Source organism: Onychomys torridus, chromosome 22 (genome assembly GCF_903995425.1).
Source record: "Onychomys torridus chromosome 22, mOncTor1.1, whole genome shotgun sequence".
NCBI lineage: Eukaryota > Metazoa > Chordata > Mammalia > Rodentia > Cricetidae > Onychomys > Onychomys torridus.
Genome location: NC_050464.1, coordinates 40,178,226 through 40,203,816, shown reverse-complemented (window position 1 = coordinate 40,203,816; position 25,591 = coordinate 40,178,226). Strand labels below are relative to the sequence as shown.

The 25,591-nt window shown below is 48.9% G+C and overlaps 1 protein-coding gene across 1 annotated transcript in view; it reads right to left on the bottom strand.

Annotated features, from left to right (window-relative positions):
- Myo18b (myosin XVIIIB) overlaps positions 1-25,591 on the bottom strand; it is a 167,641-nt gene that overhangs the window by 25,054 nt on the left and 116,996 nt on the right. The window contains exons 35-37 of the mRNA XM_036171676.1: positions 16,867-17,019; positions 4,176-4,289; positions 1,199-1,315 (exon numbers count right to left, since the gene is read on the bottom strand). Of these exons, the coding sequence (XP_036027569.1) occupies positions 1,199-1,315; positions 4,176-4,289; positions 16,867-17,019 (384 nt within the window). The remainder of the gene's footprint in view (positions 1-1,198; positions 1,316-4,175; positions 4,290-16,866; positions 17,020-25,591) is intronic.

The following is a 25,591-nucleotide window of genomic DNA, read 5'->3' as shown; positions in this document are numbered from 1 at the left end:
ACAGGGTGAGGCAGCATGCCACAGAGCTTGACAGTGCTTCCCGCCACCCCTCAAACGAAGCCCCCTGGGAGCCTGGTCTGCCCTTCCTCTCCTGGCCTCCCTGAGTGCATGCCTGCTGCTTTCCCCTCCTCTCAGCCTCTCCAAGGCTCCGTGGACACTTTGCACATGCCTCCCTCCCACACACGCCTGTTGTCCTCCTTCCCGATCCCATGGTTCCACTGCAAACTCATTAACTCCTGATCCTCATTCAGGTTTCCACCTGGTACCTCCTCCTCAGGAAGCATTCCCCAATTTCAGTCCTTCTCTGGAGTCTCAGCTCAGTTTGCTAGCCCGCCTCCCACCACGTGCTGCTCCGGGTAGCTTCCAGGCAACATCTGTTCAGCTCACAAAGCCACAAACAGGAGAGGGAATGGGATGTCCCTTTGCTTACTACCCAAGTGCCCTTGACATTGTTTACAGTGCGTGCCTAACAGAGCAAGCCCTCAGTAAACAACAGATAGACAGACAGACTGGATGGCTGAGTATGTGGGTGGTGGCTAGACTGATGGATATGGTGAGTAGATAGTGGATACGTGTGTGGATGGGTGGGTGGGCATGTGGTAAGGCAGACTGTGGTCATTTGAATAAGAATGGTTCCCCATAGGCTCACATATTTGAATGCTTAATCATCATCAAGGAGTGGCACTATTTGAGATGATTATAATTTCCCCTTCCTCCCCCTCTCTCTCTGACCCTATCTCTCTCTCTGTCTCTCTGTCTCCCTCTCTGTCTCTCTGTCTCTGTCTCTGTCTCTCTCTCTCCCTCTGCCCCCAGATTAGGATGCACTTCTCAGATCAGCTCCAGCTCCACGTGTGCCACCATACTCCCTACCATGATGATAATGGACTGAGCCTCTGAAATTGTAAGCCAGCCCTAGTTAAATGTCTCCTTTATAAGAGTTGCCATGGTCATGGTATCTCTTCACAGCAATGGACCAGTGGCTAAGACACAGCTGAATGGATGGATTGGTGGGTAGATGTGTGTATGGTGGATATGTGTGGATGGGGAGGTGGTCGTATGAGTAAGTCAATGTTTGCCTGGTAGAGCTGCCCTCCAGAGGACACACCATCTTCTCCCAGGGCTGCATGGAACTGACAGTTCCTACCTACCTCTGAGCTGTTACATCTACCAAATTCACAAGCTGGGAGATGGTCCTGACCTGGGCAATGAGGTCTTTGTGCTTCTGCATGAGGCCATTCAGGTCATCCTGGTCCTCGTCAATGCGTTTCAGGAGGTCTGCCCTCTCAAACTGCAGCCGGTACAGCTGTTCATCCACCTGCAGGGGGCACAGGGCCATTCAGTGAGGGTGTGCGCTAGTGCATACTGAATGTTCAGGTAGGTGTGGATGCAGTGCGTGCGAAGGTTTCTGTGCCCGTGTGAACCTCCAGGAATCCATGCATACACATTTAAAGGTCCATGACATAAGTATGTAAGCATAAACCTGCATTGTCCCTGAAAACAGGGACTTTGTCCTATACACAGGCATATCCCCAGCACTGAGCACCAGACTTGGCGTCCAGCAAGTGACAGATAAATGTCTGCTGTGTGGATGGATGGATTGGATTGGGGGATTTTCCCTCCAAAGGTATTTCTTTTGCACGTGTATTTGATGATTTTATATGTATGTAGGCACATCTGTGGATATATGTGTTTGTACATGTGTAGGTGTGTCCTGGTTAGGGTTTTTTTTTTTTTTTTTTTAATCAACTAGACACAACTTAGAGTCATTTGAGAAGAGGAAACCTCAGTTGAGAAAATGCATGTGTGTGTGTGTGTGTGTGTGTGTGTGTGTGTGTGTACACACACACACACACATATATATGGACATTTTCTTGAATAATGATTAGTGTGGGAGGCCCCAACCCATTGTGGGCGGTACTACCACCAAGCTGAGTGGTCCTGGGATATATAAGAAAGCTGATGCAGCAATCCACAGAAAGCAAGCCAGGGGCAGCACACCTTTATGGCCTCTTCATCAGTTCCTACCTTTAGGTTCCTGCTCTGACGTCCTTCAGCGATATACTTCAGGCAGAAAGAAAAAATAAACCCTTTCCTTCCCAAGTTTTTGGGCCATGGTGTTTTACCACAGCAACAGAAACTCTAAGTAGGGCAGAAATAGGAACCACATGGTGGTGGTGGGGGGTTATGGGGGTATTGATGTGATAGATCTGACCATGTGTTTTGGGAAGGGCTGTGGTGGTATTTGAAGTTTGGGCTGCAAAAGCCATTGAGGGCTTAGAGCTCAGTGGGTTGTTGTGTGGGGTCCTGGGAGAAGTGCAGACAGTGGTGATCTGACTTATGGAGGACAAGAGCAGCTGCGGAGTGCAGCTTGCCTGAGTCCACAGGTAAGCTGTGTGTGCCCCAAACTGCAGAGCTGGAGAAATGGAGCCTTCTGGAGCTCAGAGGATCATATTGGGGTCTAAGACATCAACTGCTGGATTTTTTTATGCTGCTGAAGTTTGGTTTTGCTTTGGTTTGCTATGCTCTGGATCTTCCTTTTTTGAAATAAGAAGATATGTAACTTTTTAAAATAGGAGCCCACAGTTAAGAGACTTTGGAATTTTAGAGAAATTTAGGAATTTTAGAGAAGTTTTGGACTTTGAAAAGGACTTTGGGTATTTTAAATAGACTGAAATTTAAAGCGTTTGAATATTTTAAAGACTGGGGGACTTTTACAATTTGAATGTTTTAATACTGTGATATTAATGTTAACATATAATCTTGGGGGCAAATGAGAAAGGAAAGGTTATGGTTGGATAAGTGATGTATTTGTGCATCAAGCTGACAAAGATCAGTTATTTTGGCTAGTTTTTTTTTTTTTTTAAATCAATTTGATACAATGTAGAGACATTTAAGAAGAGGGACTTTCAATTGAGAAAATTGCCCCCTAAATTGTTCTGTGGGGCATTCTTGAGTGAATACTGATGTGAAGGGCCCAGCCCATTGTGGGTGGTACTACCCACTAGACAGGTGGTCCTGGCTTGTATAAGAAAGCAGACAGAGCAAGCAGTGAGTAGCCAGCTAGTAAGCAGCATTGCCCCATGGCTTCTGCTTCAGGTCCCGACTCCAGGTTCCTGACTCCAGGTTCCTGCCTTGAATTCTTGTCCTATCTTTCCCCAGTAATGGAGTGTGATATGAGTGTGTGTAAAATGAAGTAAACCCTTTTCTTCCCAAGTTGCTTTTGGTCATGGTGTTTATCACAGCAATAGGAACCTTAAAACAGTTTGTGTGCACCTGTATGTGTTTCTGGATGTGTTCCCCTTGATTTAGAAAAAATAAATAAAATAAAATACAGGATAAAAGGGCTTGCTAGGATCCTTCCCAAGCCTAACTTAGTTCCTCTCCATCTCTATGCAAATGATAGAATTCTGTATATCAAGTGCAAATTTAAGCCAGGCCTGATCATCCAGACTCCAGACATTGTAACCAGCACAATAAATCTATGGCTCATTTGTCCCCATTCAATGGTGACCATACAATAACATGATAGTGAATATCTGGGTCTTCTGATTGCAGGGAGTTGAAGTGGGCCTGTGAGAGACATGCTTTTCCTCTTTGAGAAGGTGGCATGCACCTGGTAACAAAAGCCAAGAGTTCCTACGGTGGTAAGGACACAGCAAGACTGTGAGAGGGTCCTCAGAACCGCCTACAGCTGCAAGCACTCAAATGGGCACATGATCAGCTGCGTGCATCACTGAAGGTGCAACTTCATGCTCCTGGGCACACAGTAGGTCCACTTTCCTAGCTTGCCTTTATAATTGGGATCTCACTGCATGCATGTGCATATGTGTACCTGTGTATCTCTCTCTCCCTCCCCCCCCTCTCTCTCTCTGTGTGTGTGTGTGTATGTTCTGTTGAACTCAGTATCAAGCACCCAGTAGGTCCATAATAAATTCCCTTTGCTTTTTAGGGAGCTGATTCTATAGGTCCACAATAAGTTCCCTTATCCTTCTTACAGAGCTGAGCACCCAGAAGGTCTACAACAGAAGGCTGTACCCTCCAGGTGACTCTGTGGTCTCAAAGGGCTGACCCATAGATCCATCCTAAGCATCTTAGTCCTATATGAGGCCATGTCCCCAACAGGCCAGTGCCAGATCCTGAGCCTGCACTTCTGGGGCTGTGGGGGGTTCAGTTACCAGGCTCTTGCTCCGGGTCACATTCTCCAGCTCACTGTGCATGTTCTCCAAGTCTGCAGTCAGCACCTTCTGGGTCTTCAAGGCATCCTCACATTTGGCCTCACTCTGTGTCAGCTGGACACAAACAGAAGCAGAAGGAAGTCACTTCTCTATCATCCCCCTCCCTACCAGCCCAGCCCAGCCCTAGCTGGCTACCCCACACCTTCACACCTGTCTGTCAGTGCACATTATGTGAGCCAGGAGTATCTATCTGTGCTTGAGGCAGTGTGGGTCTGAGCCAGGCACTGTCCTGTGACAGGGTTCTGAACCCTGCTGCATGAGTGTGGGGGCTCCTTAGCTTCATTGGGCAAACACACTGGAGGGTGCCTACTTGCCACTCGGCACCAGGCCCAAGACACACAGGGAGCAGTCAATGGTCCTTCGCAGGGGAGACAAGCAAGGACGGGTAGTGACAACCTCTCTGAGGAACACAGGGAGTTAGGCAAAGGGACAGAGGGATGAAAGGAAGAACCATCATGTGAGGCTTGTGCCTCAAAGGATGACAGGAGCCTACCAGCCCTGACAGGTGTGTGGGTTAAGCTTGTCTGCAAACCTTTTAAAGGAAAAACATTCTGCACGGAAGGGCCTTCCTATGCTTGCCTTTGGCCAGATCTCAGTAACTCAAACTGCTTTCTCATCCTCTGCCTTCTCATCCTCTGCCTTCTCATCTGTTGGTAGCCACCCAGGCACATGGCACCCCCTCAAGAGTGGAGTGACCAGTCCCATGGAGAAACCCATATCAGCACACAGACCCCGTGACTGGCATGCGAATGGCCATTTCCCATGATCCCTAGAAGTAGAATCTCCAGACAGAAAAAACACACAAGGAAAACGCTGTGGACTCAGAGTGGGGTGGTGCCTCACCCAGAGCTCTCACTTTCGGGAAACAGAGGTAATCCCAGGATTCCCCAGGCACACATTCTTGCACTTCAGATACCACAGTCTCTTGAAGGGTTAAGGATCTGCTCATGGAGCCACACACCTATAATCCAGCATTTGGAAGGCTGAGGCAGGAGGATTGTGAGTTTCAGGCCGATCTTGTCTCAAAAACCAAGAAAGTGAAACAGAAGAGCTTGCTAGGGGAGGAAAGGTGAGCAGGCCTACTGAAGAGGCCTCTGAGTGAGCACACAACAAGCTGACCATGTAAGAAAGAAGGCCTCCGGTCCAGGCTGTGCACGGCCCCCTTGGGAACAACCCCACCTCCCGCAAACAGACAAAGAACAGCTCTAATATCAAGGCGTTCTATTCATAAGTCACTGTGACCGTGACAATAATAGCCCAAGCGTGGGGGTCAGTGGCCTTGGCTAGGCACCATCCACAGAAGAGATGAAACTCCAGGCTGAGCTCAATCTGCCAAGCTGGAAGCCCCAGGTCTCTGGTGAGGCAGGGAGGCTAGAAGAAGGGTTCTCCACAGAGGCAGGGAGCAAAGCTTGAGTCGGGGCCTCGCTAAGGATAAACCTGTCCTATCACAACCAGGAAGAGGTTGCAACAGGGCAAAGCAAGGAGCCAAAGGAGGGAAGCCAGACAGCTGCCCCTCCTGGGACAAGAGGGGACAAGGCTGAGGATGTGCTCAGGGGTCACAGCAGTGAAGCAGGGCAGGGGTGGGGGTGGGGGATGAGGGGTTGCAGCCACAGGCTCAGATTCTCTTCCAGGCTGTTGGCCTCTCAGGAGTGAGTGGTGTGAATACTCCCTGGCTGTCATAGGGAAGACTGGACAATGTGGGGACTGGAGATGATGATGGGTGGTGAGGATACAATGTAGTCCCCCTGGAAGGGGACATGGAGGTGCTCCAGCAGGTGGGGAGGTTGGACTTGGGAGAGAAATGGAAGGATCTATGATGGTTTCATTTGTGCAGTGCTGGGGAAGGACCCCAGCGCCCTACATGGACCACACAAGGACTCACCACCAAGCTGCATCCCGGCCCCTGATGTGAGGATTTTCTAAATCCCATTTTGAAGTTGAAGAACAGTAGGAGCCCCCCTACACACACACACACACACACACAAACACACACACACACACACACACACACACACCCTAGACAGGACAAACACAACTTATTTTAATGAGGCATTTGATGTTCAGTATGAGCTACGAAGGGTAGAGGGCGGTCACTGATCCCAGAGGTACACAGGGAGATGGGTCTAGATTCTACCCTACTCTGTATCGACTGAGCATGCTCAGGGCCCTTGCCAAGCAGCTGGGGCTACAGCTGTGCTGCAGAATCTCATTTCAGGGTCTTAAAAGTTCCAATTACTATACTTTAAGGACAGGAATAAACACAGGCCACAGGTCTACTTCCCACTATGGATGACCCATGGCAAGAATCATTCTGAGTATCATTTCCACATCTAGTATCAAGTCGCCCATAAATTACAGAAGGGATGAAGTCAGATCATCCGGTCCTGGTGATGCAGGCTGCAGTCGGCTTTCCCCGGCATTATTGCCACCACAGCAGTCAGAAAGCACAGGCTGCAGAGGTGGCCAGCGGGCAAGCGAGGACTCCTACAGGGTCACTAACAGGCTGTTCTCTGCCTCTGAAGGCCAGCTTGGCATGCGCGGGTACAGAGTGAGGGCTGCTGCTACATCTTCAGCTGAGAGTTACTGCCCCACCCCCGACAAGGCCTCTTGTGTTCATACATTCATATCCGAGGACCAAGGTCAGATCAAGTCCAGGCCTCTACCTCTCTCAGCCTCCTGTGGGCTGGACCACAGCTGACTTCGGCAGCACAGTGCATTTGGTGTTTGCCAAAGGCCATCAAGGTTCCGCATTGTGATTTTTCTGTTGTTGTTAGTGTAAATATGGCTCAGCGAACACCAAATGTCCTCCATAGCTAGAACATTCCTTATCTCGGGCACGTTCGGTCAGCCCATGGTTTGCTAAGGAAAACAGCCCCAATCTTCAGAGATCTGCTCCAGTCCTGGAGGCTGGACACCATGAGGACCCTGGAGCTGTCCTTCTATTCAGTGGGTCTGTGTCCATCCCCAGCTCATCCCTGACTCTCCAGAGCCTCAGGATATGACAACCACCGGACATCCTAGGGTGAGACATTTCTTCAATATGGCCACCTTGTCTGCCCTGAGGGGAGCCTGAACATCACACAGTGGCTAGGAACAAGCTAAGGGCAGGCGGAATGGGGTTCCAGTGTGCCTGTGACCTTGAGCAGATTTCCTAGTCTTTGAGCATTTGTCTTTTTCCCAACCACAAAACATGGGGGTTGGGTGGTTCTGGGTATTGAGCAGGCCTACAGGGTACAGCCAATGAGTTGTACCCTACATAAACCGGGGGTGGCACGCACACAGGCCTTGCGGAAGAACTCTTGCTCTGAACCCTGCCCTGCTCTAAACGCTTCCAAGTGTAGCCCATCCAACCTCTACAGCAGCCATTCCCATCATGGTTGAACGCAGAGGACTTGGTGGCTTATACAGCCATAGACACAGTGAGTGGTAGGATCTGAACTCAAGCCTGGGCAGCCACTCAGCCTCCACCCATCTCTACAGACTGTGAGAAATGTCTGTCTCCCAAACGTCCATGCATTTGTGATCAACCTGACCTCGTGCCCAGCTGGAGACAAGCATATGACCCTCCTAATACGAGCTGGTGTAGCACAAATCTTAACATGTCTTATTAATGAAGTCAAACCTGGAGCCAGGTATTGGGGTGAACGCTGGAAGATCAGAGAAGAAGAACAAGCCACAGCCACCTCACCTCACCAGTTCCTCAGCTGATCCTGTTTCCTCAGACTGGAAACCTTTGTGTCCTCATCTGAATGGATCTCAGCTGAACTGCTGCTAAAAGCCAAAAAGCTTAACTAGCTCTAGTTCCTCGTTCTCACACCTTAAATACCTTTCTGCTTTCTGCCATCAGTTCCTGGGATTAAAGGCGCAAGTCTCCACATCTGGCTGTTTCCAGTGTGGCTTTGAACTCACAGAGATCTGGACAGAACTTTGCCTCTGGAATGCTAGGATTAAAGGCGCGTGTGCCACCATTTTCTGACCTCTATGTCTAGTGGCTGTTCTGTTCTCTAAGATAAGTTTATTAGGGTGCACAATATTTTGGGGAACACAATATCATCACAAGCTGGCACTGGGGACATTGAGGTAAAAGACGACAAGAGACCTTCCTTCTGGCAGCACAAATGATTGAGGTCAGGGTGCCCACATGCTGGGCATGCCCAGCCCAAGAGACATTTATAATGATACAGTTGGAGCATCTAGATGCAGCCAAGCCTGACGACATCCGAGCCACAGACCTTTCCATTTACTCAGCAACTTCTTTCCTACTTAAGCTGAGCTGAGCGAGGTGGCTCACAACCCCGAGACTGGCATGTAAACAAATCAAAACACACACAGCATGTACTAGGAGAAAGCCCAAAAAACCGATGCATGTGTGTGTGAGAGAGAGTGTGTGAGTTATGTGTGAATGTGTGAGAGTGTGTGTGTATGTGAGTGTGTGTGTGTATATGTGTGTGCGCGCACACGCGTGTGTATGTGCATGCACTTGCTGCTCCTGTGCAGAAAGGATGGAGCAGACTTCCACGGTGGGGTGACAGGCCTCCAGGCTCCCTACACAGGAGGGAGAACAGTCTTCTTCCCGTGGTGGTGGAGACATGGGAGTTTCCACACTCTCTCTGGTCCTGTGGCCCACTGGATACCGCTGGTGACTGCAGCCCATCTTTCACAGATGAAGAATCCCATTGCAGTGGCCGGGGAAGAGGGCCGAGGTCAGATTCAAGTCTTCAAGCCTCCTGACCCAAGTGTTCCTGGATCCCCTGGACCCATCTGTGCACAATTCTTGCTTATTGTCCTCTTCCCCATTGTCTCAGCCCTCACCAGACCTTCCACTGTCTCCACACAACTGCCTCCCTGCCACCCACTCCCTCCACACTCTCCCTGCCGCCCTCCTGCCACCATCTCTCTGCATTCTCACTGTCTCTCCGACTCCCACTCCCCATCTCAGCTCTTTCTCCACCGTCCCTACTCTGTCTCCCTTCCCCCACTGTCTCCCCAACACCCGCCACTAGCATTCAGGGAGAGTGATTGAGATCCCCATCACATACACATCAACTGTAAGCCTAGGAACGGCTTTGCTTTCCTATGAGAAGCCATCTGCCTGCTTTAAATACTTGGAGAAATGTTTTCTTTGGACTTACAGGGCTTCTAGACAAGTCAGCCAGACATATGGAGAGAGGTGGAACAGGAATGCTATATTTCTGTTGAGGGCTTGGATCCTAGGTTTCTGGGTTTGGTTGAACAACTTGAGGGATTTAAAAATACAGAATTGTAAATGCCACAGGGAGAACATTCCACCTGAGTTTACAAGGCTAGAATGGATACTCTCCCGGCTGGACAGGCCACCTCGGCATGTGGAAGACTCTACCTTCAGTGTGGAGGTTTTCTCCAGAGAGGGTCACCCCACAGTCCGCACTGCAGACAGCCCCAATCACATGCAACAAAAGCTGCCACTGCAAACCTATTAAAAATGTCCACTGAGAGCCAGAGAGGTGGCTCAGTGGTTAGGAACACTTGCTGCCCTTCCAGAGGATCCAAGTTTGGTTCTCAGCATTCATGTTAGGTGGCTCACACCCATCTGTAACTCCACCCACAGGGTCCCCAATGTCCTCTTCTGGCCTTCATGGGCACCTACACTCACACTCACAGACTCCTACACAGACACACGTATATAAACATAATTAAAAATACATTTAAAAAAAATGTCAACAGGCTCAAGCCATGTCTATGCAACACAGCTGTGGACAGTGGATGCAACAGGCAGGTTCCAAGACTACATGGTGATGATCTCTGTTATTTGATCATTAAGCAAACATTCCAGAATTGTCCCGTTCCACACGGGGACTACTGTGCATTGCTGTATCTAGAATAGCATTTTCAGTTCTGAGTACTGAGCCAGGGGGCTTGTACATGCTCAGCAAGCATATGCTCACTCAGCTACATCCCCAGACCTGTTTCTTTTGTTTGTTTTATTTTAAGACAGGGTTTCACTCTCTCGACCAGGCTGGCCTTGAACTAACTCGGTACTGTAAAGAAATTGCTGCCAAGGATGAAAGTGGAGTCAAGCCCTAAAGGTTCAGTTTGTGGGTACCATAGGGCATTTTCCACTTTGGTTTCAGGAATAGGCAGGAAAATTTTTGCCCCTGTGGCAGGGCAAGGGCCCAGGCTGAGGGTGTATGAGGATATTTATGTGAAGTTAAGTGTGAACATTTAACAGTAGAAATCAGCTTCTACCTGTGGGCTCAGGAAGGTTAAAAAACGGGGGAGGGGCTTTAGAACTAGTCTGTCCTGGTTTAGAAAACAGAAACTTGGGGTGTGGCGAGGGGTGAGGATGAGACAGGATTTCAGTACATACACAGGCTGGCCTTGAATTTGTGGGGATCCTCCTGCCTCAGCGTTCCGAGGGCTGGGACTCCAGGCATGAGCTGCCATGGCCAACTAGCCCTTGTATCAATGTTAAAACTTAGATTGTTGATGAAGATAAAGGGCACAGTATCTCTCCTGTGCTCATAGATGTTTCAGGAGCTACAGGTCTGTGATGATAATGACGAAACAGATTTGGCCAAATGTCCCTCGTGAATCCTAGAGCTGGAGATCTCAGTGGTAGAGAACTTGTACATCATATATGCAGTCCTGGGCTCCACCCCAGTGCCACAAACAAATGGCCACATATGGATGAAGAGTGTGCCAGAGTCCTGGGGGCTGTTCTCGGCCTCCTTGTACATATTCAGTTCTTTGTAAAGTGTTTGTCTAGAGTGCAGGATCCCGGACCATCAGTGTGGTGGCTCACACCTGGAAAGCCAGCACTCTGAGGTAGAGATGGGTAGATCATAAGTCAAGGTCATTCTAGGTTATAAAGCAACATTTGAGGCCAGCCTGGGCTTCATGAAACTCAGTCTCAAAGAAATAATTCTTTCAAAACAGACAAATGGTGTGTGTGTGTGTGTGTGTGTGTGTGTGTGTGTGTGTGTGTGTTGTGCATGGTGTATATATGTATGTGAGTGTTCAAGTGCACACACCCATGCACACGCATACAGAGGCCAGAGCAGGACATAGGGCATCCTCCTTATCACCCTTCACCTTGCTGCCTTGAGACAGAGTCTGAACTAGAAGTCACTGCCTCGCTAGACCAGCCAGTGAGCTCTACAGATGTGCCTGTCTCTACCCAAAGCCATGCCCCACATTTTACATGATGCTGAGGATGCAAACTTGGGTCTTCTTCCCTGAGCCATCCCCCTGGCTCCTACCCATCGAATCTTGATTCTTGTTTGGTAGGTTCTCTCTTCCCCAGAGCTAAGGCTTCTCCTCAGATGGGTCACTGCGGTGCTCTGGCCTTCACTGAAGATGGCCGGCAGCCTGTGTGGTCACTGGGGATTTGCTCCATGTAGACACATGTCCAAGCACCAGCCCTGGCTTCCTGGAAGCCATTGGGTGCATTTCATATTCTGGCATACAGGGTTAGGTCATGGCACAGAGGTGTGTGGTGATGTACAAACCACTCATTCTCCTCTTGGTGTTACCTTGGCGGCTCAGGGCTCTGATGCTTGCCTGGCCCTCCCCAGATAAGCAGTGCCCTTTAGACAGAAAACTAGATTTTCCTGCCTGCAGTGCAAAAACAGGCCCTTCTTCACGCTCCGTTCATCACCGCCTTGGAAGTGTCAATATTTGTGGGTGAACAAACCTGTGACCACCATGTTTCCAACCAATTACGACATGGTCTTTATCTCCCCTGACAGGAGGTTAGGTTAATATTGAATCAGTTCCCTCCAACATCATCCTTAGAGAGAAAAACCAAATAAAACACCTAGTGAGGCCATTGTTCCTGGGCTGCCGGATGGAGAGATGTGTCCCCAAGGTGCCTGGTCACACAAAGACTCCCATCAGGGCATCTTCTCAGGGCTTGTTAATTACCTCTGCTGTCTCACGGAAGCGTAGGTGACACATGGTGACAAATGCCCCAATTAAGGCCACTGAGGATAGATCCGGGGTCATCTGTCTTCTCTGATGGGAGCCCCGGGCTGGTAGTTAATCACAGCTGGGAATTGATGGTGAAGATGGGTGAGGCCTAATGGCCCAGTCACAGTCCCTGGGGGAAGGACCCACCTGAGCACCAGAGGTTCTGGAAGGATGTGACAGGGCCAACCTCTAAACCTCTGGAACCCTGGGTTCAAATCTCAGCTCTTCTTATAGTCTCTGTGATTCCGGACAAGGAGGAAAATCTGGTGGCCAGTGACACAGGAAGGAAAGGCAGAACATGGCGACCTTTCACCCCAACCATGGGAGGCATAGATGGTGTCGAGAGATAACGTTGAAGTCAAGTTCAGAGGATGAATACCCACTGGGCAAAAAGGAATCTGAAGGTAGAAACAGAGCCCCCCAGAGGCTCTATTTGACAAGTTGGCAAAGCTGACAAGGTGAGAACAGACATGAGGGACAGCAGTGGCAGACACTGCTGGTGACGATGGTGAGACCGGAGGGGAGGAGCTGGGCTGGGCACCCCATGGATCAGGCTAAAGAACCTAGATTCGGTGCAAAGGATGGTGGGAAGTTGCTTGTAGATCGTGCATGCAAGCAGCCAAGAGTGCATTGAGGTCTCCCAAACCTTCCTCCAAAGGTCAGGTAATGGGCTGCGGCTGGGGCCAATGGCAGTACCCAACTGGTATACACAAAGCCCTGGGTTTCATCCCTAGCATAAGGCACCCCCAGTGAGGTGACAGAAAAAACTCTCCGGACAAGACACAAAGCCAGAGCCTTGAGAGAATTCCTGGCAGGAGACGAACAGGTGGCTTTTTCTAAGGGCAAGCAGAGCACAGGGAACTGATTTGGGAGTACTGTCGAGGGCAGTGCCGGAGACTCGAGAGGGCAGCTTTGTGCTTAGCAGGCAGGAGAGGGCAGGGCCTTGAGTGTGAATTAATTAAACAATAAGGGTTCTGTACAACGTCCCTCTGCCTGCTCCCCACCCTACTCCCAGTTAACAGAAACCAATCGCCTGCCTCCTCTGGGGAGGGAGGTCGCAGACGCGGGTCCAGTGAGGACTAAATGAATAAGCACACAGATAACTAACCAGCACCTGGGAGCTGCCACCCGCGCCAGCTCTCCTCGGAGCAGGTGCCAGCACCCGCCAACCCTGGTCTCACAGATGTTGCTGGCACAGTGATTATCTCAATTATCCAGCTTGGTTGTTGGAATAGCTTGTTTCCAGGTTAGTTTCAGTGAAAACATCCAACAGGAATTAATTAGCACCTTATAAAAACACTGCACCCAGATGTCAAAGACATTCCCCCCACCCTCCAGCCCCAGCAGCCAACACAGGTAAGTGGAGGAGGGAGGGGTACCCAGGGTGTTCTTCCTGACATCCTGGCCTAGAGGGGCTCTTGTGATGCAAGATCCTGTGTAGCTCAGCCTGGCTTTGTAGATCAAACTTACTATGTAGCTAAGGATGACCTTGAACTTCTGATCTGTTTGCCTTTCATACCTCAAGACCTGAGGTGTGTTTGTGGTGCTGGGTTAGAAGCTGCCCGGTCCAGGTTTTCATGCACGCTGGGCAAGCATTGTGTCAACTCCATCCCCAACCCCAGTCCTGGAGGTCCTACAAAGGGAATTCTACAGATCCTGTGATCTGGTGTTTTTTGGGGGTGTGATGTCTCCTATGAGATATGACACAGATGTCCCTGAAAGGTAGGAGCTGGCTCAGGGTCACCCGGCAGGAGATGAACCCATTATATACCTCTGTCCATGCCCCTGACAAGATAAATGGTCTTCTCCCTAGGCATCCATCCTTCCATGAGCAACCTATGAATGCCTAGAGTCCAGCCCAGTGTCTGAAGCCCTTATTGGAGTACCTGGAACAACAAGTCATGACCACACTCCACGTTAGGAAGAGCTGGAGGTGAGACCTCTCCCAATATGAAATCAGCAACTCCAGACAAGGTGCTCTGGACTCAAAATTCAGGTCTTTTCAAAGTGGCAGGGCTGAGATAGATCACATGAACATCACCTCACAGTTGGCATCCTCACCCACAAGATGGTTGGACTGCCAAGGTGAAGGGGATTTTGTAGGGAAGTGGCTTCTGGCTCCTAAAGCCAGCATCAGGTACCTGGATGTGGTTGTTTAACATTTGGATCTGAAGCTGATCACACAGTAATTCCAGAACTTGGAAGGCCTAGGGTGGAGAGTTTGAGGCCAGCCTGGGCTGCATAGCCAGATCCTGCCTCCAAAGATCAAACAAAGCAACCAGTAGAAAGCAGGTTCTTTCTAACCCAGACTTGACAACAAAAGAGAATGGAAAGAGGGCTAAAACATGCTGTTCTAGAACAATGCTCAGCTCGCTGAGGTACAGCTGTATTCAAGGCTCTGAGGTCAAGCCTGGTCCACACCGGGCTCTGGACACAGGTTAAGAGGATCACATCAGGTGAGTCAAGGTTCAAGAGCTCAGGATGGCTGGCACCCACAGCTCCAGGCCTGTCTTGTTCTGTGCCTTTGAGTAATGTGCTCAGTCAGCCCCTCAGACTCTGGCTTCTTGTGAGCACAGTGGGCTAAATACAGCTTAGGCAGCAGCAGGGATCACCTGAAGTAACACACACCTGGTCAGCCAAATCTCACCTGCAAGTCCCATCAATTCAAAACCGAAGTCAGCTTCTGTTGGAAGCTGCCAGTGGCTTCTTTCTTATCCATTTGGGGTGAAACCCAAGCCTTCCCTGCTTCCTTCTTCCCTCCAAGTATAAGGAGCTCACGCCAGGTAGCAGAGACCTCCGCACGTGATCCCTACCCAGGACCCTGCTTCTTCCTCTCCCCCCTCAAAAGCAGGCCACTGCATGCATTTGTGCCACTGTTTGGCTTTTCCATCAGGTGTGGATTTCATAAGGTGGGTACCACACCTGTCTTACTGACAATCCTTCCCATAACTCTACCCATCACTGGGCACACAGTAGGAGCTGCATAAATACCCAATGAGCAAACACACAGACAGCAGCGACATGCCAAGTTAGTTCACCCTCTCTCCAGCTTGGCCTTTCCTGCCTCGGTCCCTGGGGCCTTCAGGCACAGGACAAACACCAGACACCAGACAGGGGCTGCAGTGGTACCAGGAACCACCGTCGCTTTATCTAATGAGCTCTGACTCCTGCATCCAGGGACACGTGTGCCAGGAGCCAAAGCAACTGTAGCCTGACCTCTGGTCCAGGAGCTCTGTCCTCACAGTCATTTCCATGACAACGGCGGCAGAGAGCCAAGGCAGTGGATCCCTTTGATGGCAGCCGGATACAGGGAGCAGGAAGGAGAACTCTCAGAAGAATGAGGCTCTTTGATTCTGCCCAAGCTGCCCTCATTAAACACCACTGCTTCCTGGGAACGCACATTTTAACCCCACAGAGGGACTGTCAGGAAATACTTTTAAAAGGGGGTGGGGGAGGGAAAGAAGAGAAAACCACCCCAGGTTCCTTTGTCAGGACACTTGATTGAGGGTAGGGGTGACTCTCAGAGGCTGGGAAGTGGGAATAAGAGATTTGAGGCCCTCACCCTGTGGGGTGCTCAATCCCCAGCTGAGTCAAGATGTCCAGGCTGTCCTCCCCACTCTCCTACAAGTAGGAAGATGCAAAGTAACACAGAGAGACCCTGGTTCTGCACTCAGAGTCAGAAGCTTCCAGTCCCAGCCCTGTCACTGACTGCTATGTTACTTCTTCACATGCATTGCCACCGCTGGGCAAAATGTCCCAGTCTACAAAATGGTCATGGGGTACCCCTCTGCTGTCCTGAAGCTCCCATGATGACTAAGTCCATCTGGTTGCAATATGATCACAAAGCGTACACAGGGTGAGTGAGTGCCCTGCCTTTCCCAGGATACAAGACTTTTCATAGTGCCCAGACAAAGAAGGTCTGGAGTAAGCCAGAATGGTGGTCACCAGGATAAGGATGACCCACTAAAGGAAAAGAGAAGATCACAGAGTGTGGGATGGTGGCCTAGTATCTCCCGGGTTGGTGGAACTTAGTTTGCTTAGTATTCCTTCCCCTCACCCTCCCTCTCCCTCCCCCCTCCCCTCTTCTCCTTCTTGGTTATGAGGTGAGCATCTCTGCCTCCCATGATGTTCTGCCTCAGCATAGGCCCTCAGGGATGGGGCCAAGTGATCTCAGACTGAACCATTGAAACTCATAAGTAAGCCTCTATTCATTGGCTAACAGGAGGTACTAAGCTGTCTGGAGATGCCAGGTGATAACATGTACAGAGGATTCAGTACATGGGGGTTGGGGGCAGGGAGAGGAATCCATCCAATGCCAGCTGGTAACCTTCATGAAACTTTGCCTGGCATCATTAGCATCCAAGTAGACAGTCAAATGGCTGTTCTCCTTGGTTTTTCAAGGAGGTGACTTTGCAATATTAGCCCTGCAACTGTGTCTTCTATACCCAGCCCCGGTGGCCACCAAAAGCATTCATACACTCACACACACTAGCTTCAGCCAGTTGGCCCAGCTCTTGCCCTCTAAACAGACACAGTTGGCTCCACCCAACAGAAGGGAACAGGTCCTACCCTTCACCCCCTACTGCCTTGTGGCTTCTTGGCCCACATCTCCACCTCCCTGTGGGCAGATGCCTCTGGTTGTGTTTCCCAGAAGAGCCCCTCTCCCTATGAGGGTCCCCCTCACCTGGCTGTGCACCTTCTCCAGTTCTTCCTTGCTGACAGATGTCTTGCTATCCTCCATGGTGGCCAAAAGGAGTTGGACATCAGACAACAAAGCGTGCGTCCTCCTGAGGTCTTGACGGAGACGCTTTTCTACATCAAAGTCACGATGGCCAATCTGGAAGCCAAAGAAGGGTCAGTTTAGGTGGGAAGCGGTGGCCAGGGCCAAGGTTCTTAGAACTAAGCTCCATGCCTCTTAGAACTTGCCTCTTGCCTCTCACATGGCATGGTGACCCATATCTTTAAAGCTAGAGCTAGAGAGGCTGAGGTGTAGGGGGCGGGGAGGGGACCTGCTCTGACCTGGAGGCTAGCCTGGGCTACAGTGTGACATCCTGTCTCAAAACCACAAAACAAAACAACAGAGAGACTGTTTTCCACTCTCATATGCCAAATGAGACCGTACCAACCACCAGGATGCTATGAGACCAGACACAGGCTCAGCCTCATGAGTGTTCAGCCCCGGGGTTGCCACAGAACCATGCACAAGACTCCATAGAAATCACCATAATCTGGAAGATCCGGCTCCTTCTGTTCTGTTCTCCGCATCAAGCTAAGAGCTTCCAGAGTCTTTGGAGAAGTTAGGACAGCCTGGATTGCAGTAGGCATGAGGAGCCTCCCCATAACAGTCATGATTCAGTGATTGTGCGTGTGTGTGTGTGTGTGTGTGTGTGTGTGTGTGTGTGTGTGTTATAAAGGCCAGGTGGGATCCACACAACTTCAACCCCAGCTACACCGCAGGTTGCTGTCAGGTCCATCAGGGCTCTCAGCAGACAGTGGCTGTGTTCCCCCCAAAGTCCTAAATGAAGCTTTTCTGCTTGTTTTGTTTTTGTTTTTTGTTTTTCTTTTTTGACACAGGGTTTCTCTGTGTAGTTTGGTGCCTGTCCTCGATCTCACTCTGTAGACCAGGCTGGCCTCGAACTCACAGAGATCTGCCTGGCTCTGCCTCCTGAGTGCTGGAATTAAAGGCATGCGCCACCACCGCCTGGCCTAAACAAAGCTTTTGATACTGAAGCAGGTTGCCTTTGCCAGTTTAAAGGCAGGCACAGGAGCTGGTTTCTATGGATGGAACTTGGCCCAGAAGTACACAGATTCCTTCCCCTCCAGAACTCTGAATTTGTCCAGGAATAGCAGACAAGAAGGTCACAAAGATGCCACATCCTGTCTAGACAACCCAGGGTGGTGACTTAGATGTCTTGATTCCCAGAGGCCAATGAGATGGACACAGCCCAAGCATCACACTGGAACCACATGTGAACTTGGTTAGTGCCCCTTAAAGACACAACAGCTTCTTTGTTCCAGGAACATCCAGGGACATGAGCAAAGAGCATGGGGCCAGCCAATAGGTGGGTACTGAAGGGAATAAGATGGGGACTTCATCACAGAGCAGTGGCTCTCAGCCTGGGGGTCCTAGCCCCTTTGGGGGTCAAATGACCCTTTCACAGGGGTCACCTAAGATGATTAGAAAACACAGATATTTACGTGACAATTCATAACAGTAGCAAAATTACAGTATGAAGTATCAACAAAAATAATGTTATAGTTGGGGGTTACCACAACATGAGGACCTGTATCAAAGAGTCACAGCTTAGGAAGGTTGAGAATCACAATCATAGGGACTTGCTTTTGCATGTTGGGGATCTCTGCCTGCCTGCTTGCCAGATGCCTGTCCTGGGATGCTGAGGATGCCCAAGAATATTCCAGAAGGAATATAGATTAAGAATGAGGTTGCTCAGGTTCTGAACCTCAACACACCATTTGCTGGTGCCAGGAAACCCTGGCGGAGCCTGCTGCCATGGGAACCGGGGCTTCCAGTGTCTAAGAGGGTTTTGAGAAATCCGAGTTCTCTGTGCCGAGATAAGAGGGGAATCAGGTGTGATAATGGACCCCGAGCACTCTGCGTGTCAAGTACTTTACAAACACAGGATTACATCGGCCGCTTGATGACCTGGCGTGTGCACCCACAGATCCGTGTCACGATTTCTCCACAGCCATCTTGGAATTCTTAGAATACAGCCTCCTCCCTCAGATGGATTACTGTGGTAAATTTACAATGCTATTCTATGGTATAAATACACAGCCAGAGGGATGGAGCTCAGGAGCTCAGTTGAGCTGAGCTGCAGGCTGGGCACCCTGCCGTACTCTGTCACGTGTGGTCGTACTTAACTCTGTGACAATCCCTTAAAATACACATTGTTATTATTATTGCCTTTATGAATGTAATGCCAGCTCACACATATGAGAAGTATTCTAAGCAGCAGGAAGGATTTTAAATGCTTTGTGGGGTGGACCACATTAACCCCTGTGATGAGTACATGGTCTTCATTGTACAGGGAGGAGTCTGAGGTTGATAAGGGCTATTTACCAGGGAAGATACAGAGTTGGGGTGTGAACCTAGCTGTTGTGGCAAGAAAGAGGCATTTTTAGCAAGTTATATCACCAGGGAGGTGTATTTGTTGCTGACACCTATCATCATCATCATCATCATCATCATCATCATCATCATTACCATCATCCATCAGCATCATCAGCATCATCAGCATCATCACCATCATCATATTTCGTTGTATGGATATTTTGCCTGCACCTATGTCTATATATAGTGCATGCGCCTGGTGCCTGTGGAGGCCAGAAGAGGGCTTCAAATTCTCTGGGACTGGAGTTACAGACGGTTGTAGATCAAAATGTTTGTGCTAGGAATTGAGCCAAGGTCCTCTGCAAGGGCAGCCATTGCTCTCAACCACAGAGCCATCTCTCCAGCTCCGCACTTTACTTCTTACAAGAAGTTGCAACGAGACATGGAGGAACCAGGCACTAGAAGTTGGAACCGGCTGCTCCTAGCCAGTGGTACAGGGAAAGTGCCCCAGAGAGAAGGCACTTCAGGAGCCAAGAGAGAGGACAGGTGGTCTGGCATGTGGACTGCTGTATGATTGACACGGTGGCATAAAAACCTTGGGAGGTGTGGCAGGTCACATAGTAAGAGATGGCCCAGGGCTCTCAGAACACAGGGACACAGAGGCATGCACCAGGCAAGTGATCTGCCTGGACCACAGTGCTACCAAGTGGAAATGCAGAGCCCAAAGACCTCAGCTTAGCAAGGGTGTCTCTAACTACTGTTCTACTGTGTCTAATGAGACTGTTTCCTGAAGCCCAGAGTCTCCTACTCCACAATCAGATTTTTACCATGATGTGTATGGGTCCTGTGTGGTGAGATTTTGTTTGTGATCAAACAAATAAATACCTCGCACTGGCTTTTAATTATTAAGACCAATTAGGATTCAGGCTACAGTCCTATACTGTTCTTGTTCTTCTGTCTGCTCTCCCTCTGGCTACAGCACATAGCTTTCCTAAGAAACAAGTTGGCCTCAGTGCCTTCTCTAGTGACGGTACTGGCCACGTGGTTGTACCGGCTACAAGCAGGGTCGCCACTGCAGCCCCTTGAAATGTTTGGCATTGCCGGCCTTTTCCAGGGAGCTATGCAAATGAAATCCACAACAAAACCTTAGTTCAAGCTGTCCTTTCCATCTTAAGGACGACAGGGAGGAGGGAGAAGAAAGAGCCTCCTTAGGTAAGTGGGAACTAAATGTCATCCTGAGAGCTCAGTGATTCAAATTTAGATAAATGAGGTGAACGATTGACCAAGGAGTCTACGTGACTCGGGCTGTTGTGGAAGCTGCATCCAACCCTGTTTGTTTCTCCTTTATCATAAACACAAGTTGTTGGGGGCAGCTGTGAAAACAAACTCACGGGGCACTATTAAATAGGATCCTGAAATACAGTTAGGGATAGATAATCTGGCCACTTTATGGGTAGGGAAACTGAGGCTTAGAGAAAAATGTGTTGGGTAAGGTTGCAGAGCAAAAGAATTATAGAGAGAGCCTGCCTGGAGGCACAGACTAAAAAGATGGTCCACAAGCATGGGTCTCTAGTTAATGGGACCTAGAACATTTTGCTTTAAAATAAAATGGTCTCAAGTAGCCAAGGCTGGCCTTGAACTCTTGATCCTCCTCCTTCCACTGTCCAAGTGCTGGAATAACAGATGTGTACCACCACGCCAAACTCTGGTACTAGAAATTTTAAGGAACAGCATGTTACTAGATATGAAAATGACAGACTTCCAAATAGCACAGGCTGAGCTCATTTCAAATCCACTCACGCCACTGGCCAACTACCCAACCCTGGACAAGTCACCCCACTTTTCTCAGAGTCTTACACCTTTCAGTTATATGAAGCAAACAACATTGATATTAAAAAACTGAAGTGTATTAGAAAAACTATAACTGAGTCCTCATGACTAGCCACTAAAAGAATATAAATACAGTTGATAGTTTCTGATCTAGCAGTTGAACAAAAGGCAACATAAAAACATCCGTTTGCCGAAAAACAGAAATGGCATGAAATAAAGACAGGGACCCAAGACTAACAAAACTAAGCACAAAATGAAAGAGCACATGTCAGTTCAAATAGACTAGCCATTCCAATAAAGATAAATGAGCTAAATTCTCCTAGGAGACGTTTGAGACTGAAATATTGGATTAAAACAAGCCATCTGTTTAATGGCAGCATGAGCTATTCATGCACACACTTAAGCACAACTGTAGAGATTGAAAATAAAGGGAGGAAGGGGACCCTGAAGACAGAACAACAAAATAAGGCGAGAATCACTCAATAAGGAGAGAAGAGGTCAGACTCCATGCTTGATGGCAATAAAAGAACCTAGGCTGTGTCAAGCATTTTTCCTGCACCCCAAAGGGTTAAAAAGCAAATTATTTCAAAATTTCAATATCCAAACTTTAAAAAAACACTGTCCTGAAAACAGATACACACTGATTTTACAAGGTTAGTTCCATCTTGAACAAACTCTACACAGAAAGAAATTATAAATCAATATCATAACAGTTTTTAAAAATCCCTTCAGTGTCACTATCCAAAAGAGCAACTGCTAACAATCTGGTGACTGGGGGAGAGAGATGGGACATCAGTTAAGAGTGTGCACTGCTCTTCCAGGTGACCCAGCTTCGGTTCCCAACACCCACATGGTGGCTCACAACCACTTGTAATTCAACTTTGGAGTATCTGGTGCTCTCTTCTGGCTTCCTCAGGTACTGAACTTATATGCACATTCTGACCACAAACAGACAGACACACACACACACACACACACACACACATCATCATCATCATCATCATCATCATAAATCATAAATAAAATAAAATAATCATAAATAAATAAACCATAAATAAAAATCAGATGGCTAAGTAAATGGATGTGGGAGATGGATCAGGAGACATTGCATTCCTACTGGGTGAAGCCAATATGAGGGAGCTCTCCACGGAACAGCAGCATGTGGTGAGAGTCAGCAGTTTTTGTTTTTTGTTTTTTGTTTTTTGTTTGTTTGTTTTTTTCAGTTCTAGAAAACTCCCAGTGGTTGAAGATGCATTTAACCAGGCAAGAGATACTGATAACACACACACACACACTGGAAATAGTCACATGACTAAACCTTAGCAGCATTCCTGTTAAAATAGGGGGATAAGAAAAGTGCATTTCCTAATATGTCCTTATGCAGCCAAGACCAGAGGCCAGTGAGCAAGTTGGAAGGGAACCAAGAGCAAAGGTGTTCTCATTCTCAAACAGTAAGATCATCAGTGTAGAAAAACCTAAAATAATGGACAGGAGAAATATTACGAAAGCACTGGATTCAGCAAGTTTGCTAGATACCAGGCTAATGTCGCACTAGGTTAATGTCTCACGGGCCACAGAGGACGAGTTAATAAAAATCAGAACACAGAAACAAGCACTGGTCATAAAGCCGTGGAAACCCAGAGTTTCCTAGAAATGAATTTAATTCAAACGTGTGTGACCTGTGTGGTTAAGAAAGAAACACTGTAACAAATAGAGACAGGATGAGGGCTGAGGACAAGGACACAGTGTTACAATGTTTCAATATGAGATTGTCTGCTTCTGCTGTCTTCAGTCTAACTCACCATTCCAGTGAATCAATCAAGTTTCCCCTTGGAATTCGTTTCCTTTATTTTATTTATTGTTATTTTATGTGCATGGGCGTTTTGCCTACATGTCTGTCTGTCTATATATCATGTGCATGCCTGGTGCCCACAGAGGCCAGAAGGGGCCTTTGGATGCTCTGAAAGTAGAATGGCTGTTATGAGCCACCATGTAGGTTCTGGGACTAGAACTTGGGTCCTCTGCAAAAGCAGCAAGTGTTCTCCAGCCCTTGAAATCTTCTCCTGTTGCGTTTTCTGTGTATGGTACACAGAGACCCATGCAGGCTAGGCTAGCCTCTTTTCACTCATCTACACCCCAACCAGCGTCTTATGGTTCCTGAAGACTCAAGAAGACTAGATTATTTCCAAAGACAAACAAGATGCCCCATGTTCCAGTTTCTTTCCTGCTACAAGTGAGATATATATATATAAAACCATGACCATAACAACTTGGCAGAGGAAGCATATATACGGCTTACACTTCCAGGTTACAGTTCACCATTAAGGGGAATCAGGAACTTAAGAATTTGGAGCAAAACCATGGAGAAATGCAGCTTGCTGACTTACTCAGGCCCATGTTTTGCTAGCTTCTTTCATATGGCCCAAGACCTCCTGCCTAGGGAATGGTGCCGCCCACAGTAGGCTGAGCCCCCACCCCCCACCCCACATCAATTGACTGTTGAGACAATTCCCCACATGCATGCCCACAGGCCAACCTGATCTGGGCAATCCCTCAGGTGTGACTCCTTCCTAAGGGGATCTGAGACTATGTGGAATTGACAGTTAAAGCTTTCTAAGACACTGTAGTTGATCAAAAGCTTGTCAGTAGGACCAGATTGTGCAGGGACAGAGAGGAGAATGGGGACCTGTACACACCCACGGCACAAGGGATGGTGAAAATGCAGATTAGCCACAGCAGAAAAGCATAGGTATCGACTTCATACCACACACCCACGTACGGTGGATTAAAACCTAATCATAAACATAAAAAGAAGCTTAGAGCTCTAAGACATATGGCGACATACGAGCTGAAATTAAGGAAAGCGGCTTCCAAGTAGAAAAGCCTGAGCCATAAATGCGGTTAATGTGGCTGCATTAAAGACTTTATTAACTGAGGGACATTATAAACAAGGTGGAGATTAGCCACAGGGCAGAGCTACTGAAACGTGCATTATCAGAAACTGATTAGCATTTATACGCAGATCATGAAACAATTCCCAGAAAATACAGAAGCCAATTGTCATGACTGGATGAGTCATGGAGAGGAAACCGTACAGCTTCCCCAGGGACCAGGGACCCACAACGTCAGCTCTGGGAAATTACGGTAGACACTCTGGCTGTGCCACGGCTGTGGGGTGTGGAAAGGCAGGTCCTCGGACTGCAGCACAGGCAGCAAAAGCTGCTGGGATGGCTTGGGAGAGGGGACAGTTTGGGGAAAGTAATTCTACATCTGTACCTCTCCAGGAGCTATTTTCTCTCAGCCACACACCCTGGAGCCGATGCAACTCCCGTGTGTGTAAGACATGAGTGAGGCTGTGGTTTTGTTTCTGAAGGGGCGGACCACAGGGCACACATGGACAGAAAAAAAGGTTTACTGAGGTCAGAACAGCAGCGAGGCAGTTGGATTCTGGTTGTAGGAAGCCTTGCGGACTGAACTCAAAACCAGCATGGGAGGGACAAGGGACAGCATATTGAAGACCTCATGTACCTACATGGGACCAGTGCCAGGCTTTTTTTCGGTGGGGAAGTTAAGGAAGAGGCCACCAAGAGGGCTCCAGATGGTTGGGAACCATTTCATCCCTAATCAGGTGGTAATCCAACATGGTGGTGTGTTTGTCTATGCGATCCCGTGACTGAACACACACCGCCCGTGGTGTTTGCCTACTTCTCTGTAGCTCTGGCAAAGATCACAACGGAAGCATTAACACAATGCTGGCGTCATAGAGGATGCAAAGCGGTCCTCGAGGCTCAGGTGCAGAAGGCTCATCCCCTGCTGCTACTGGTGCAATTCAGATGTGGTCTGGTCCTGGGGATGCTAGCCTCCATCATTGGACCCTTCCTAAATGGGCACCTAAAAGGCAGGGTCTGGTTGGAGGAAGCTGTGTTCTGGGGGAGGGGTGTCCTGGAGGTCTTGTCTGCACCCCTTTTTACCTCTCATGGTTGTGGCTACCCTGTTTGGAGCTCCATTGCTGCACCTCATGTTCCCTCCAAAATATTCTTCCTCAGCACACATGGGCCCCAAACACAGTGGCAAGGGACCTGACGAGCAGTTGTGGATTGCACCTTGGTGCCTTCCTCCCTGTTGCTCAACACAGTTTGTCACAGTAGCTGGAGGGGCTCCCAGCTCTGACATCAGAGTGGCTCTGAGCCCTTCTGGCTGCTGTGGACAGCTGTGGCTCTCTGGAGGGAGGTGGCGGGGAGTGATGTGTCCAGGGACACTTGGAAAGGTCTGTCGACTTTTCTGATTGGCACACGGGGAACGGTGCTGGAGGCAGCTCCTGGTGGCCGGTGTGCTCAGCATCCCACACTATAAGACTGTCCCCGCCACAAGAAGCATCGTTTTCAGAATGCCACAGAGATATGCTGAGGACCCCAGGACAGTGACAGAGTCAGGCCTAAGGAGCTCTGCTGCTCCCCATGCTTAGATCCACTAGCTCACCTAAATGCAGACAGACAAACAACAAAGG